Genomic DNA, 17,088 nt, shown 5'->3' on the forward strand with positions numbered 1-17,088 from the left:
AAGACCACTAAGCCCAACGTTTTCACTTTTTTCCCCTTATCAAGACTTAAACATTTCTCTCTTTCTTTTTTTCGGTTTCCTTTCTTCTAAATTCTAATCTCACTTTTTTTTTTTAATTATGAAACTAAAAAAAAAATCTCATCACAAGCGCAAAGCTAGTTATGATATTCAAAGTTTTAAATGATGTGATAATATATACACAAAATTATCATTTTCTAACGTGTACTTGCTGCTTCAATATGATTTTCTGCCCTTCTTACAATTTACCTCTTTTAGCTTCACATTATCCCTTATATTTTGAATTAAAATAATATAATTAAGGTTCAGTTTGATTTTACAAGTTTAATATTTTAGCCTTTTAGGACAAATTTTTCTCTTTTCCAACGTAATCAATCCATACAATTGATCATATTCATTTATCCCGTAAAAGCACAATTTTACACACATAAAAAAAGGAGAGAATTTGAGCTCAAATTATACCCAAATTCAATTCCCACCAATCTGATTTCTTCACTAAGCAATACATGGAGAAATTGAACTCGAAATATATTCATATTCTCTGCTTTTGTAATGGGAAAAGAGAAAAATAAATTTGACATCTAGAATTTTTTGTTTTTATGATATAGGTAACTTTGTAATCTAAAATTCACTGGATTTTACATATGATCACCAATGTGGTTGAATAATAAGATGTGAGGAATCCTTTCACTTAAAAACTTAAGTCATTCAAAAATAACACAACCTAGAACAATGTACAGATCCAAAATGTACATTCTTTTTTAATCAATAGTTAGAGGCGGTGGTAATGAAAAAGCTACGTTAGGACAAGGGGACATGTCCCCCCCTTGACTCTTAACACCAGCCCCTATATATGTTGCTTGCCATCTCAAAATGAATTGTTTTTTTTATAAATATTTAAAATTTTGATATCAAAACATATCTAAATCTTAACAATTTAATTGACCCAAATAGGTCATAGAATGACTTTTTAACATAATTAAAAATATACATATATACACACACATACATTTTTCGTGTTTCATGATGTAAAAAGTTTTAGTAAAAAAATATCATTTCCTAATTATAATAAATCAAGAACAAACCAAGAAATAAGAAACAATGTTCCTCTTCTATTCATATTTTAAGGTAGTTCCTTTTTTTTTTTTTTTAGATAGATAGAGTTATACTTTAACTCAATCTAAGAGTATATATGTGTGAATTTCCCTCCTAAAGACTTGAACCCCAACTCTTGCCTCCACATCCCACAAGCACTTATACTTGTGAAGTGACCATCACATCAAGAATGCATGGTGGTCCTTATTTTTGAATATGCATGTGAGTGTGGTGGGACTACCCTTGCCTCCACATCCCACAAGCACTTATACTTGTGAAGTGACCATCACACCAAGAATGCATGATGGTCATTGTTTTTGAATATGCATGTGTGTCCTTTTTTTCATCCCCAAATGTAACCCAAACCCTCACATTCTCATCTTCATTATCTGTATCTTCTATAGTACTAATAACATTATTTTTTGTTTGAGTTTCATTATTTTGCATACTAAAATATTCTTATACAAATTCTTAAACTTTCTATTTTTTAGTTAAATAATTTTAAATAAAAAACATAAATGGAATAAAATAGTAATTTATTGTTCCTAAGTTTTAGACTTTTTTCTTTCTCTTCTCTATATGAATTACCACTTTTTATTTTAAATTCAAAATTTCAAACTTTAAACCCATGTACAAATAATTTTTTTTAAAATCACATAGAAAAATATCCTAAAATAATGACACTATATTTATCTCAATTTTAAACATTATGACACTAAATAAATTATTAAAAAAAAACTCCATTGCATGGAAACATTCTTATTTGAAAACAAAAACAAAGATGGTGATGAAGTGAGGAAAAATATTGTAGAGATCAACGAAACCGTGGAGATAAAGTTAAATATGGCCAAAATGGCTAAATACTACTGTTTACCGAAATATATATCAATCTACCATTGTTTCGAAAATATGTAAGGATCTACTACTTTTTGGGTACTCGAGTTTGGAGAACTCGAGTTTTTCATAGTACTTGAGTTCTATAAACTTGAGTTCTTTAAAAAAAAATAACCTTCAAATTGGCCATAAATTTTTTGATGGAACTCAAATACCATGGAAAAGTTGAGTACAATGAAAAACTTGAGTTTTCTAAATTCGAGTATCCAAAAAATTATAAATTCTTATATATTTTTGAAACAATGATTGATTGATATTATATTTCAATAAACAGTATCATTGTGCTATTTTTGTAGTTAAATGGAGTTGAGAAAGAGAAAAAGAATCGACTGGGCCGTGCTTTTGGTGTAAGATAGGCTACAGAGGAAGTGTTGGTGAGTGCCTCCATTGGAGCTCTGGAGAGCAAAATAGATAATTGCAATTAATCTTGGTTTAACCAGAGTTTAAATTTATTGAGTTAAGATTTTAACATTTTAATTGCTGTGGCACATCTTAGACCCTGGATATATTTCAAATTAATGTTGTCTATTTCTTTTTGAAATGGGGAGGATCCGGATCCGTGGAGTATAGGGCCCAAACTTTCAAAACGGTGACTAGGATAGTGCAGTAGCAGCATGCTTAACACTAGACACTAGTACACTATTTTTTCAAAAGAAACAAACAAAAGCAAAAGCATTAGAGAGGGTTAAAAGAAGAAAGAAAAGAAGAAGAAACGGCGGAGAGAGACCCTAAAAATTAAATTAAAATTATATTCTGTTGAATGAAAATGGCTGCTCCATCTCCATCTCCATCTCCATCTCCATCTACTCCTCCTCCTAATGATCCTCTTATTTTTGGGTCCTCATCCTCAAATCAAAGCGCCAAATTGATTCCCAAAAGAAAAAGGCATCAGCAAATGGATCAGAAACAGAATATTATAGATGTTGTCGAAGTTAACGATGATGATGATGATGATGTTGTTGTTTCGAAAACAAAAACCTCGGACAAAGGCCTTAAGGGAACCAACAAGTCCAACGCTATCTCTGTTGAACGCTACTCTGAGAACAGAGACCTTCAACTTGCTATCATGGCTTCTCTGCTCCAATCATCACCCAATTCTCAACCCTTCATCAACCTCGATGATCATCGTGATGATGGTGATGATGAACTCCGAGTTCTTATGTTCAAACCCAAAATTCAAAATCGGCGAAGAACAACTTCTTTTGGTCCTCTTTTGGAAACTGGGCAGTCTTCTTCTTCAAAACCCAACAATCAAAATGGCTCCTTTGAGTTTACCTGTGAAATTTGCGCGGAACCCAAGAGTGGGAACGAGAGTTTTAGCATCAGGGGTTGTGATCATGCGTATTGTACAGAGTGTATGGCCAAGTACGTGGCTTCCAAGCTTCAAGACAATATTACCTCTATACGTTGTCCTGTACCAGAATGTGTAGAAGGATTGTTGGAGCCAGAGCAGTGTCGTTCTATTCTTCCCAAGGATGTTTTTGACAGGTGGGGTAACGCTTTGTGTGAGGCTCTTATTCCTGGTTCACAAAAGTTTTATTGTCCCTTTAAGGATTGCTCGGCTTTGTTGCTTGATGACACCAGTGAGAGTGGAGAAAGCATAAGGGAGTCTCAGTGTCCCAATTGTTTGAGAATGTTTTGTGCACAGTGTAAGGTTCCTTGGCATTCAGGGATTGACTGTGCCCAGTTCCAGAAATTGCATCAGAATGAGAGAGAAAGGGAGGATATCATGTTATTGAACCTTGCCCAGAACAAGAGTTGGAGTAGGTGTCCAAGTTGCAGATTCTATGTTGATAAAAATCAAGGCTGCATGTTTATCAAATGCAGGTCCTCATTTCTTTCTTTATATTGCTAATTCCTTCAGATGTTCCAGCATACTTAATCTAGGACTTTGAATAGATATAGATGAATTAGACTTGTTAGTTAGTATGTTTGGGTTGCTTTGCCACTTCTTGCATATTCAATATTGTCTACCATATGCCAATTTTCATTCCATAATCTAGAATTCTAGATAAATATTTCAGCTGATGCTTACCCAGAGATTAATCAAGGCAACAATTCCAACCTATATACCATTACAAGCCTAGTGAAACTTACTACACCAAAAAAAAAAAAACTGATGCACAAATAGTTTGGATTTCTAGAAATATGATTTTGTGCAGAGGTTTGTGGTTGGACTTTGGAGTATCATTTGTCGCTTACAATGAGGAGTAATAACCTTTCTTGAACCATTTTCCTGGTTGACAATAGTTTGTGTCAAAACTTTTTGTTTATAAAACTTTTATGTCTTTGATCCTCAAAATGTCTATTTAGGAGCATGGTTCTTTACTTTTTTATAGGGAAAAACTTAGGTTCAATTACTAAGTGTTAAATCTTAGGTTTCCAAATTAAATTCAACCTCAGGGTTGTATTGATCAATGCAGCAGTATTATCTTCTCTCATGACCAGTTGACAGTATAGTTCATTGGCCAATGTAACCATGTGATTAAATTTAATTGGGTAACCCATGGTACAACACCTAAGGAACTATACCTAGGTACCCCACCCCCCACCCCCAAACTGCAACAACTCGCTCTCATTTTTGTGCAAAGTGTAAATGTTAGTGGTTAGGAGACAAATTCCACAATGGTCTTTGTATAGATACATTGGGTATTGTCATTTAGTGGATGGCGAAAAGTTAGATCTTTTTTGCCTGAAAATATTATAATTAGTTATGCCGGATAATATTTGAATATTATTTATCTTTTCTAAAGTACCTCAAAGATGATATCTTGACCTTCTTGAAGGACATCTAGATTATCTTACTACCAGACCAAGTATACAAATCTCTTTTTTTTTTTTTTGGTGGCTTGTTATTGCTTGTTTGTTGAGAATTTATAAGCAACCCGATACTCACAATGGATGTTGTCTGGGACTAGTTTATCCACGTTGGCACTCACAATTCCAATTTATCTACCTGGTTCAAGTTCTAGTTTCAGATTATGTGCCAAATTGGTCTTATTTGAGATAAAGAAATTTTGAGTTCCTCCACAAACTTGGCATTGAAGTCTGCACCACTTAGATTCCCCTCATCTATGAATCAGCATTATCAACCACAACCACAGGATCATTACTTCTGAACTGCACAATGTTCATTTGTAACAATAGCAGAGGCTGCTGCCCAGGAGACGCGTTAGTCATTCTGTTTTCCTATTGACAGGTAATTAAATACAAGGACAGGAAATTATTTATTTGTTTTAGACCAGGAGTGAAAGATAGTCCTTATAGTTCTTTGTGTCCTTCTGTTTGAAGGAATAGATTATCTAGTACACATTTCTTGTCTCTTAACCCCTATCTTACTCCTTCCTGATGATGATTGCATTCATGGGATTGGTTTTCCACCTATGCTTATTTTAATTTCATGTTCTCACCAGTGTGTGTGTGTGTGTGACGTGTTGTTGGTTGAAGTCCACTTATTTATAAGGCCACTGATTAGTCTGTGAGGTAATGGTAATCACATATCAGGCTGAGGACAACTTCATGTTTGGCTGGACATTTTAAGTGTTGCTTGTGATGCATGCTTTTTGATGGTCCTTCCTGATGAATTGCTTTAAAGAAATGGTTGCCAATATTTAATTGTGATTGTTGGGCTCTTCTTTACAAAGGTTCCATAAGTTATCACATATATATATATATATAAACTGTGATTGTAATTAGCAAGCTGAAGACTTTTCTCATTTATAATTATCATTTTACTTATCAAAAAGAAATATATATATATATATATATATTAGCAAGCTGAAGTCTAAGTGGCTCTTGATTCTGACTTCTGAGACAGTTGTTAAGTTGATCTAGACTTTGCTTTGAAATGCTTATATTTGAAGAAAAAAAATACAAAGTATGATGTTACTTACAAAATTCAAGTTGACTTCGTATTGGGTACTTCTGCACTCTAAGTATCTGTAGGATACGAATGAAAAAGGCCAGCGTNCCCCCCACACACACACACACACATAATTTCCTTCATGATTGATAAAATTTTAGTTAGGTGCAGATTTTGTATATCATGTGTAATTGATGAGTTAATGTTCTTGTCCACCTACATGCTCAATCTATGGATCAAATTCGTACCTTACTCTATAAACGATAAAGTTGTTATTTAATTAAGGACCTTAGGCATGTGTTGACCTATTCTTGATGTATTACCTGCACAATCACTGCAATTATTTTCAACTGGTATTTTTCTATGAAGTCTTGAATACTGTAATAACTTTCTTTTTGTGTATTATCACAGGTGTGGAATCGAATTCTGTTACAGATGTGGAACTGCAACAACTCGCTCTCATTTTTGTGCAAAGTGTAAATGTTAGTGGTTAGGAGACAAATTCCACAATGGTCTTTGTATAGATACATTGGGTATTGTCATTTAGTGGATGGCGAAAAGTTAGATCTTTTTTGCCTGAAAATATTATAATTAGTTATGCCGGATAATATTTGAATATTATTTATCTTTTCTAAAGTACCTCAAAGATGATATCTTGACCTTCTTGAAGGACATCTAGATTATCTTACTACCAGACCAAGTATACAAATCTCTTTTTTTTTTTTTGGTGGCTTGTTATTGCTTGTTTGTTGAGAATTTATAAGCAACCCGATACTCACAATGGATGTTGTCTGGGACTAGTTTATCCACGTTGGCACTCACAATTCCAATTTATCTACCTGGTTCAAGTTCTAGTTTCAGATTATGTGCCAAATTGGTCTTATTTGAGATAAAGAAATTTATAGGATACGAATGAAAAAGGCCAGCGTCTGGCGTTTTGCGTTTTCCTCTTCTTCTTTTTTTTTTTTTTTTTTTTTTTAAAGTTGAGAAGCATGTGAAGATGTTGTCTATCACTGTTCATGGGACGGTGACAGACATTTGACCAGAGAATAAGTGATGGACAGTGCACACTAGTGGGTCCCGTGCACTGTTCACAGGACCCATAAACCTTTTTTTAGCAACTTTTTCATTAAAAATGGGTCTCACGGTACTATTCACACATTTAAAAATTATTTTGCTACAGTATTTTCAGTTTTCAGCAAAATAAGCGGTATCTAAATGGACCCTAAGTATGCATTTGGATTGAGTTTATCAACCTTGCGTCTGCTTTTTTTTTGGAAAAGTGCGTTTCTAAGTAACCAATGGGTCCCATGCACTGTTCACGAAACCCACAAATTTCTTTTTTCAACAAAACTTTCATTAAAAATGGGTCCCACTGCACTATTCACACATTTAAAAATTATTTTGCTACAATGTTTTCAATTTTTAGCAAAATAACCGGTATCCAAACGGACCCTAAGTAAAAACAATAACTTTTTTAGTTGGCACCTATAAGAATAAGCTGTACGATATATTTAATGCCAAGGAACCCTTAAACTTCCTTTGCTCTGAACCTAGGAAATATGACGTTTGTTATGCAAGTCCATGGACTTTTTTGATTATGCTAGGGTATCCGTGTGGTATCAGTTTGATGGAGGCTGGTTTGAGATTGGAATGCTTGGACAATGTAAGTTACTTAGAGTAGTTTAGGAAATGCAAACTCGATCAGTTTGATGGAGGCTGGTTTGAGATTGGAATGCTTGGACAATGTAAGTTACTTAGAGTAGTTTAGGAAATGCAAACTCGATCAGTTTGATGGAGGCTGGTTTGAGATTGGAATGCTTGGACAATGTAAGTTACTTAGAGTAGTTTGGGAAATGCAAACTCTTCAAGAGACACACTCTTGGTATGATACCTCTCATGTAAGTGTTCATTCAATGCTCCAAAAACTGATTATAAAATAGTAGGCTTGGTAAATTTATGGCCATCAAGGCAGGCTGCTATTGGTTGGCTGGTTTGTTGCACTTGTTGCTCTTTGATTAGCTTACAATAAAAACTTTCTAACTAACTAACCAGCCCTAACTGACTGATCTTACCACTGCCTTATCACTAACTGTTTTATTTCATGGATACACTATCAGTCTGTTACAAGAGATCTAATACTAAGAATGCATCATTTTTTTTTTTTTTTTTTTTTTTTTTTTTTTTTTTTTTTTTTTTAAGTTGAGAAGCATGTGAAGATGTTGTCTATCACTGTTCATGGGACGGTGACAGACATTTGACCAGAGAATAAGTGATGGATAGTGCACACTAGTGGGTCCCGTGCACTGTTCACGAGACCCATAAACCTTTTTTTAGCAACTTTTTCATTAAAAATGGGTCTCACGGTACTATTCACACATTTAAAAATTATTTTGCTACAGTATTTTCAGTTTTCAGCAAAATAAGCGGTATCTAAATGGACCCTAAGTATGCGTTTTGATTGAGTTTATCAACCCTGCGTCTGCTTTTTTTTTGGAAAAGTGCGTTTCTAAGTAACCAATGGGTCTCATGCACTGTTCACGAGACCCACAAATCTCTTTTTTCAACAAAACTTTCATTAAAAATGAGTCTCACTGCACTATTTACACATTTAAAAATTATTTTGCTACAATGTTCTCAATTTTTATCAAAATAAGCGGTATCCAAACGGACCCTAAGTAAAAACAATAACTTTTTTAGTTGGCACCTATAAGAATAAGCTGTACGATATATTTAATGCCAAGGAACCCTTAAACTTCCTTTGCTCTGAACCTGGGAAATATGACGTTTGTTATGCAAGTCCATGGACTTTTTTGATTATGCTAGGGTATCCGTGTGGTATCAGTTTGATGGAGGCTGGTTTGAGATTGGAATGCTTGGACAATGTAAGTTACTTAGAGTAGTTTAGGAAATGCAAACTCTTCAAGAGACACACTCTTGGTATGATACCTCTCATGTAAGTGTTCATTCAATGCTCCAAAAACTGATTATAAAATAGTAGGCTTGGTAAATTTATGGCCATCAAGGCAGGCTGCTATTGGTTGGCTGGTTTGTTGCACTTGTTGCTCTTTGATTAGCTTACAATAAAAACTTTCTAACTAACTAACCAGCCCTAACTGACTGATCTTACCACTAACTGTTTTATTTCATGGATACACTATCAGTCTGTTACAAGAGATCTAATACTAAGAATGCATCATATTACAAGCGTTGCAGGGCAAAGCAACCACATAATGAGCAATAGTCCAGCACTGTTATATATCTTGACTGCAATGCATCATGACTTAGCTGCATTAGCTTCATAGCTACAGCAGCATGCTCAGTAGCCACTTGCAAACGCTAGGAATGCACTGCAAGTCTGCATCACAGTCCCCTGTCATACATAATCATTCTTTTCCCTGAAATCATTGTAACAGAATGAGTCAAACTTGGTCTCCAANACTAAGAATGCATCATATTACAAGCGTTGCAGGGCAAAGCAACCACATAATGAAGCAATAGTCCAGCACTGTTATATATCTTGACTGCAATGCATCATGACTTAGCTGCATTAGCTTCATAGCTACAGCAGCATGCCCAGTAGCCACTTGCAAACGCTAGGAATGCACTGCAAGTCTGCATCACAGTCCCCTGTCATACATAATCATTCTTTTCCCTGAAATCATTGTAACAGAATGAGTCAAACTTGGTCTCCAAAGGTGCATAATAATACAAAAGATATGGCAAGTACTTCTCTGAATGTTGATAAACATGCATTCTGTGGGCTGCATGCCATTGATTGGACCTTTGTTTACAGAATGGAAACCTTGAGTTCTCCTGACATTCAAAATAATGGTATCGATTATTTTATTGTGGTATGTTTGCTCTTTTATATTAGTTTATTATGGGTATTCCTTTGGTACTGTCTATATTTGTATCATGATTAATACTTAAAAAGTATGTTACGAAGTGGTTTTTTTTTTAGGATAGAAATACCTTGTGCTTGTGGTTTAGTAGTCTAATCAACTGGTTGTGATGTCTATAATTTGTTCTATAGCCAGTGCTTATACTATTTTTTGATTATTATTTTTCTTGGTTTTGTAGCATTTAGATATCTTCCGTATTTCAAGGCTCTGAATTTTAAGCTCGATATCTTTTAGATCATTGTTCAATAGTTGTAAAGTAAGTGATTTAAAATGTCTTTTCATTTCAGGTTTTTTTTTTTTTTTTTTTTTTTTGACGAACTTTTTGGGTTTCTAAATGAAGTGAGTTGATTCATTTTGGTGTGTGTTTGGGATTGCTTAAAAAACTAGTTTTTTTATTATTCAGCTTATTTTTACTATTATTCATGGATCCTATTGCACTTTTTGGTACTATTCATGGGCCCACTATACTATTTCAGTTACAGTTTTATGTATAGTTAGCAAAAGTTTTCAGTTTCAGCTAAATAAGCTGTTCCTAAACAGACACTTGAGCTGAAACTTAAGAATAGATCATTTGATTTTATTTTTTTACCTGAAGAGTAAGTTGTAATTGTCAAGTACAAGATGATAGTGAGCCTAGGCTTAACATCAACCCAATTAGTAACCACTAGGCTGATCCTGTTCTATTCTCCATAGGATTCATTTAAACTCAACTCTCTTTTCTTTCTTCCTCTGTACTTTTGACTAGTTTGTGTTTGTTGGACCATGACCCATGCCATTCCACCTTAAAACCAATTAGTGATGAGAAAGACACATTGAAATCTTTTATGGCATTTGACATCGCGCCCTATGGGCCTACTTTTAAAGTGGTTGTAGTGAGCCAAATTTTGATCCCCCTAACAATTTCTCCCTCACAATGACACTCTCGCGACTAGAACCCATGTCCTTGGCTTTGATACCATTTGTCGGATCGTGAGTTGTGCCATTCATCCTCAAAACCAATTGGTGATGAGAAAAGACACTCAAATCTTTTATAGCATTGGACATTGCGCTTCGTGAGTCTATTTTTAGAGTGGTTGTAGGGAGTCAAATTGTGGTCCTCCCAACAATGCTCCTTTGCACTTTTTTTTTTTTTTTTTTTTTTTTTAATTTATATAGATCCTTCTTATTTATCGGAAAAAAAGATATAATCGCTACAAAGACGTATAGATCAAAAGCCTATATGTAAGAGACTCAAAAGAAGTTTAATTTTGTAATGGTGAAGCAACTTCCTTGAATGGACTAGCTGATTTTAAAACACAGAGAGAGATACATAGGCGAGCAAAGAAAGACAAGGAAAATGTTTCAAAAACAAATGTGGCAATTACAAGAGAGAAGAGAACTAATAAACATAGAGAGAGATTTACTAGATGTGAATCCCCAAGCCCAGGACTAGTCAAACAAAAAGCTACTAAAAGAGGCAAGCAACTGATTATCCGAACTATCCACATCCTTAAACGTCCGCCTATTACTCTTCCTCCAAGTACAGCACATCAAACACAATGGAACTAAAACCCAAATGTTTGAAGAATGCTTCCCCAACCAATCCCACCAACCAAAAATAAAAGATCAGGTATCATCTTTGTCCAGTGCATTCCGATTGTTGTTCTTTAGAATTTCAAATGAGTTGTTACAAATTTAATGAATCTCAAAGAGAACAAACTGTGTTAAAGAGGCTGAAGCAGGGTGAGATTGTGGCATTGATAAGTGCAGCGGGGACACTGTGCGTTAGTGATCCTGGTATGGATTTGGTGAGTTTTGTAGTACATTCTGGTTTGCTGTTTGACTTTTGTTATTTTTTCATGCACTCTAGTTTGAAAGATCAGTCATAATAAAACCTCGTTACCCTTTGATGGGACGCATATTGTGGTAAAATGATCTTGATTGCAATTTTTAGTGGATGTAATCCCTTCATTTTTCCACTTGAATTGAGTCAAATTAAAATGGGGTAGAATGATGTGGAAGTACTTCAGCAGTAATCTGGACGTGGTACATGGATATAGATATATAGTTAGGGTTGAGTACTCTTGTTTGTTTATCTTCCTTATTTATCCTCTTATTCAGTCTTAGCATAAATGTTAATTGTTTTTATATTATATGTCATTATTTCATAAATGTTGATTGTGTAGAATGCTCATTTTTGCAACAAACAAGAGTTGTATTTATTTCTTCTTTCACTACAAAGTAGGCCAGCATGGTATGAATTTGGCTGGCTTTTAAACTAGGTTTGAACTAGATCTTACTCTCTCTCTCTCTTTGGCTAAGGATACTTTGAGAAGGAGAGGTGGGGAGGGGAGTAGGAGCCTAAATGTCCCCACCCCACCACCCTCCCTCCCTCCCTCCCCCAGGTTAGCCACTTTGCTAGATGTTTGCAGTTAAGTTTTTGCTGTTGATTTATTTTGAGAATTGAAATGAATACATATTTGAAATCTTAGTGCAGGAAAGGTTATGTGTGGATGAGAATATTATTGTTAGTTATTCCCATTCCTAGGCCTTCCACTTTGATTGCTGCTCTTTCTGACTCTTGTTTGGCCACTGATGACATTGCATTTGGTAATTTTCTTACTCATAATGTGGGATGGCGTGCTTATTGTAGGAATCAATGTCCAAAATTATAAGATGTTGAAATACCTTTTTTTTTGTAAATTACTGTAACGACTCAAGGAAAAGCACTAGCATATCTGCGCTATACCTTAAAAGGACTAGTCACAACTGAGGCTCCTTGTAATTGTTAATAAACCCCAGATCTATCAAGTCTATGGGCGATGTGGGACTCATCACACACCCACGCATATCACACAATCAATAAAATTGGGGCATCATAATTACAAACACATCTTGTGAGTTATGAGCCCACAACTTCACGCTTCCTCTTGTTTTTATAAGAGTGGAGGTGCCATTTGTGCACTGGTTACAACTTTTTTTTAGGAGGTTCCATTTTTACTAGAGCTCATTGGCATTAGGATTTTAAACCTTATATTATATATAATGCAGCAATTGGATTCCTAAACATTCTAGATCAAAAAGAGAGACTGATGGTTTCTGCAAATGAGTTGGTGGCTCAAATATTCTATGTTCCTCCACACAAGCTTCATCAGTTTCTTAAAGAAACTTCTTTGCATTTCAGTGACTCTAGGTAAATTCCTTATCCACCTAAATGTACATATATCCTATTTGCTACTATGGAAATCTCTTTCTCTGTTATATAATAGATGCAGGAAAACATATCAACAGTTCACTGGGAAGTGACAAAATTGTAAAATTCTTGCTTAGTCTGTCTGGTTAGTAAACTTCTTCTTAACTTGCTTATTGGCAAAATGAGCTATGTTCTTTCTTTTTCCTTTTAGTTTGCCCCCACTTTTCTTGGAAATGTCATATTTGTTTTAAGGGAGTGCTGGAAGTGTACACCCAATGTCACTGGATCAACATCAGTAACCTTTTGTTCCTGGGTGGGGATGGGTAACTTATTGATACTATAGCCTCTTGCTTTTAATTAATTCCTAGGTTATTAATTATTGTATGCAGCCAAATTTGGGTTTCTTGATACAATTAGGAGATTATCCTCAGGACTCCTGGTACAATGAGCAGTTTTACATCAATTAGAGGGAGGCAACATTATACGAGCTTTCACTCCTTTGAAGTTCTAATTATGGTTCATTTCATGTGACGATGGATTACAAAATGAAATTGTATTAGTAAATTCATGTGTAATAGCTGATTTGCTGTGGATATTTACTCTTTTATAAGTAGATATACAGTTCCTTAGAATCAGCTTTGACAATTCATCATAACAATTGTATTGTAGACGATGTTTCATAGCTTGAGAGATGACAATATGCACGAAGAGGTAGGTCCTACATTTTTACATCTTCTTCATATTGCTTCAGTGAGTGAGAATGTGGATTGTAATGCTGTCTGGACTTCGGAGACTAATTTATCTGCACTATAATATTTCCTTACCAAATTTGTGTTGAATATAATTATATTAGGCCAAATAGGCACCACAATATTGTGATAGTGGCCTATATGTGGATTGCAATGAGATCTTACTTTATCAACTGCAATAGACAAAGTCATTTATTCATTTGGTTTGGTATATGGGGCACTATGGAGAGGTTTCTGATGCCATCAAGGCACTCAAGAATGATCTCTCTCTCTCTCTCTCTCTCTCTCTCTCTTATATCTTCTGTTTTTAGTACTCTTCAAGCACCCTCTCCCTTGGTCTGATTTTTATTAAAATGATGAAAACAAATACCCGAAGAGTACTTGCTGAGAACTACACTTGCTATGTCAAAGAAGGACGTTAAAGTTGTTTCAGTACTACATTTATCTTATTTTATGATGCAGCAAAAAGACAGTACCTTCATAGCCATCTGACAGTAATAGGGCTTGAGAGAGAGAGAGAGAGAAATCATTATTGAACTTGAAACTCAAATATTTCTAGGCTCAAGAAACCTAGGATATATTCCAGATATAAATTCATAAATGTCAAAAGACTGCGTAGGGAACTCTTAAATGACTACTGAAATGAGGCTTGTTGAAATATTACAGTATAATTCTTAACTACATATGAATTTATCCAAAAAAAAAAAAACTATATATGAATTCTTTTAATTGTAGCTAACCAAGCTCATCAAAAGTCATATGCTAATCCCATAAAGTTACATAAAGAATATGAACATAAGTATTAATTGGTTTGAATTTGAAATTTCTCTTTCAAATTGTAATTAATTTGGTTCAAGTGCTAAATGTGATAGCCATGCAGGGATATATTTGTGTCTATGCATGTACTTGTGCACAATTGTATTTGATCATATTAGTAATACTAGGGAAGTTTGTGAAAAGTAAAGGGTATGTGATTTTAATTAGGAAATTATACCGTGAGTGTGTGATTTTACCAAAAAAACATAAAAAGGATTTGGTAATATTGTGCCTTTTGGAGCAATTAAGTTAAAATGATTGTGTCCTTTAAAGTGGCCTTGGAGTCTAGAGGCAGAGCCTCCATGAATTCAGAAAAGTCACATGGTGAATAGTAGATATCCTTTAGTATTGTAATTCTTAAGATTTTGTTATATTAACTTCATATTACCTGTTAGACTTTGCTTAATTTCAATTAACAGCTATTGGCTTTGGTATTTGCAATCTGTAGGCCTTTCGTATATACCTGGATAAACTTTTCAATCAGTATGTCACAATTGTTTGCTCCTTAAATTCCATTCTGGCTTTGGGGGAGGTATGCTTGTTTTACTAAATTTCATGATTTTGCTGGTTTAGCTGAGATGTTTGAAGCTACTACATTTGATGGATTTAAATGGGATTGATTATCCTGTTGTCATTCATTTGTCAGGTCATACTACAAGCAATATGCACAAGATATGGACTTACTATCGGGGCCAACTTCATATGGCTTGTGAGAGTTTTAATGATAATTTTCTATCCTATAGCTTGGGTGAGTTTATTTTGTTCAGTTCACTTGTGAATTTAGACTGATGCATGGCACTTTATGAATTATCCCTGTGTAAATCCTGAACATAATTTTTTTTATTCCTTTCATTTTACTGAGAAATTGATTTTTTTACTATGGGAGGTTGATATAGAAAAAAAGCTTCCATTTATTCTTAATATTTCATGGAGAAGCAATCAACTTAATTCTTCTTCTATACTTTGCAAGATTCTCCTTCAGATTGATATTCTTCCCTTAATCATAGAATATTTAATTTTTATGTACCTTGTGCATGCTATGCTGAATCATTTATTATTTCATTTTTCTTATTAGGTAGAGAATCACATTGTTGGAGCTCCATGTGGTGTTATGGACCAGGTAACTTAAAGCATGTGGTGAAGCCAACACACTTCTTGCAGTGATGTTCCAGGTATGCATATTAGCGCTGTAGAAAACTACTTGACTACAGTTTTTTCACAGATCAAAAAATGATGTCTAAATTTGAATCTATGCAGCCTGCTGAGATATATCAAATTGCTTTCTTAGCTAGACATAATGACCACAGCCCAGTGCTTTCGTTGGTGCTGATTAACGTCGTATGTGCTTACTCTAAGTAGCAATAACTTAGACTCATATTCCTTGTTATGGTACTGTCAGTTCATAAATATATTCGTGCTTTAAATTTCCATCTATGGTTTCTTTTTTGAGTACATTTTGTGGACTTCATCGCTGTAAGACATTAAAGATTTGAGAGATAATGTGCAGCAGAGATACCTTGTTTTTCTTAATTTTTGATTACTATAATTACATGTCTGCTGAGTTAGTTTGCTTAATTACTTGTCTCACAGGCTTTCAAAGCACTTATAACATCGGCAACTTCAGATGAGCAACATATGGGATCTTGGAGAACTATTGTATGAGGTATATTTAAATTTTTAGTATTGATAAATTGTTAAGCGTGTTGTGTGTTTTGAAATCCGCTTATGCATATATATAGGTAGGCCTCAGACGGAAATTATGCAATGGAGACTAGTGACATCTGGAGTATCAGTCCCTTGTATTCCTTGTATGGCTAGCAATTAAAAATTCTAATGATTTTGCTTCAAAAAAAAAATTCTAATGATTTTTTTATATTCTATAATGCATGATTTTAAACTCATTCTATGAACATATGTTGTGTCTTTTAGTAGGCTTGTAACAGGGACTGGAAAGTTATTTCTAACACTAACGTTTTGTTCTAAGGCTTTGCAGAGCACCTATTGAATTTTTCTGATTTTCTAATTGTTTTTGTGATATAGATTTTTGAAATGCAATGGGGACAGATTAAAGATAGCTTTTGTTGAGGACATTACACATATAGCAGGATTCAGGCCAAAAAGAAAAGGAAAGACCAATTAATTTCACTATCAAAAGTTTTTGCTTCCATCATGCAAAATTTGTACTAAGCCCATGGTTTTCTTTTTTTGATAAGTAACTAAGCCCATGGTTTTCAAACCACATCAATGTTTCTAATTCAATTATCATTATGTTACTCTAAGCTTGGTAAAATACGTTTGGTTGATGCTAATTAATTTGTAACAGGCTAATCATCATGAATAAGGTTTGTAGCTTTTATATGTCCTAGTTGTGGGCATGCATGGTCAAGTTGTTTAGCTAGTTTTATATGGCCTAATAATTTTGGGCATGTATGATCACCATTTTAGTCATTGTTGATAGCTGGGAAATACACTTCATATTTGGCCAACAATTTTTCCATTTATGTTTTGCCCAACACCTGGCTGTTACCTGGTCGGTCAAATTAGGCAATGATCATAGGATAGAGTTTTCCTCCAAAC

The 17,088-nt window shown here is 34.4% G+C and overlaps 1 protein-coding gene and 1 long non-coding RNA gene across 4 annotated transcripts; both read left to right on the plus strand.

Annotated features, from left to right (window-relative positions):
• The first annotated feature begins 2,635 nt into the window (after positions 1-2,635).
• On the plus strand, positions 2,636-6,563 carry LOC112009340 (E3 ubiquitin-protein ligase RSL1). The gene is made up of 2 exons (XM_065782250.1): positions 2,636-3,834; positions 6,281-6,563. The coding sequence occupies exons 1-2, from the start codon at positions 2,768-2,770 to the stop codon at positions 6,354-6,356; spliced, it is 1,143 nt and encodes a 380-aa protein (XP_065638322.1). The 5' UTR covers positions 2,636-2,767; the 3' UTR covers positions 6,357-6,563.
• Positions 6,564-13,915: 7,352 nt separating this feature from the next.
• On the plus strand, positions 13,916-16,585 carry LOC136071208 (uncharacterized). Of its 3 annotated transcripts, none has more exons than XR_010632511.1 (6): positions 13,916-15,043; positions 15,158-15,259; positions 15,587-15,683; positions 15,769-15,900; positions 16,102-16,174; positions 16,251-16,585. It is a non-coding gene; the product is annotated as an uncharacterized LOC136071208 (long non-coding RNA). The 3 variants fall into 3 exon arrangements; XR_010632512.1 differs by having other exon boundaries at positions 15,769-15,849; XR_010632510.1 differs by having other exon boundaries at positions 15,769-16,174.
• The last annotated feature ends 503 nt before the right edge of the window (positions 16,586-17,088 follow it).

The sequence above is a fragment of the Quercus suber genome, unplaced genomic scaffold (assembly GCF_002906115.3).
Source record: "Quercus suber isolate HL8 unplaced genomic scaffold, Cork oak 2.0 scaffold_294, whole genome shotgun sequence".
Taxonomy (NCBI): domain Eukaryota; kingdom Viridiplantae; phylum Streptophyta; class Magnoliopsida; order Fagales; family Fagaceae; genus Quercus; species Quercus suber.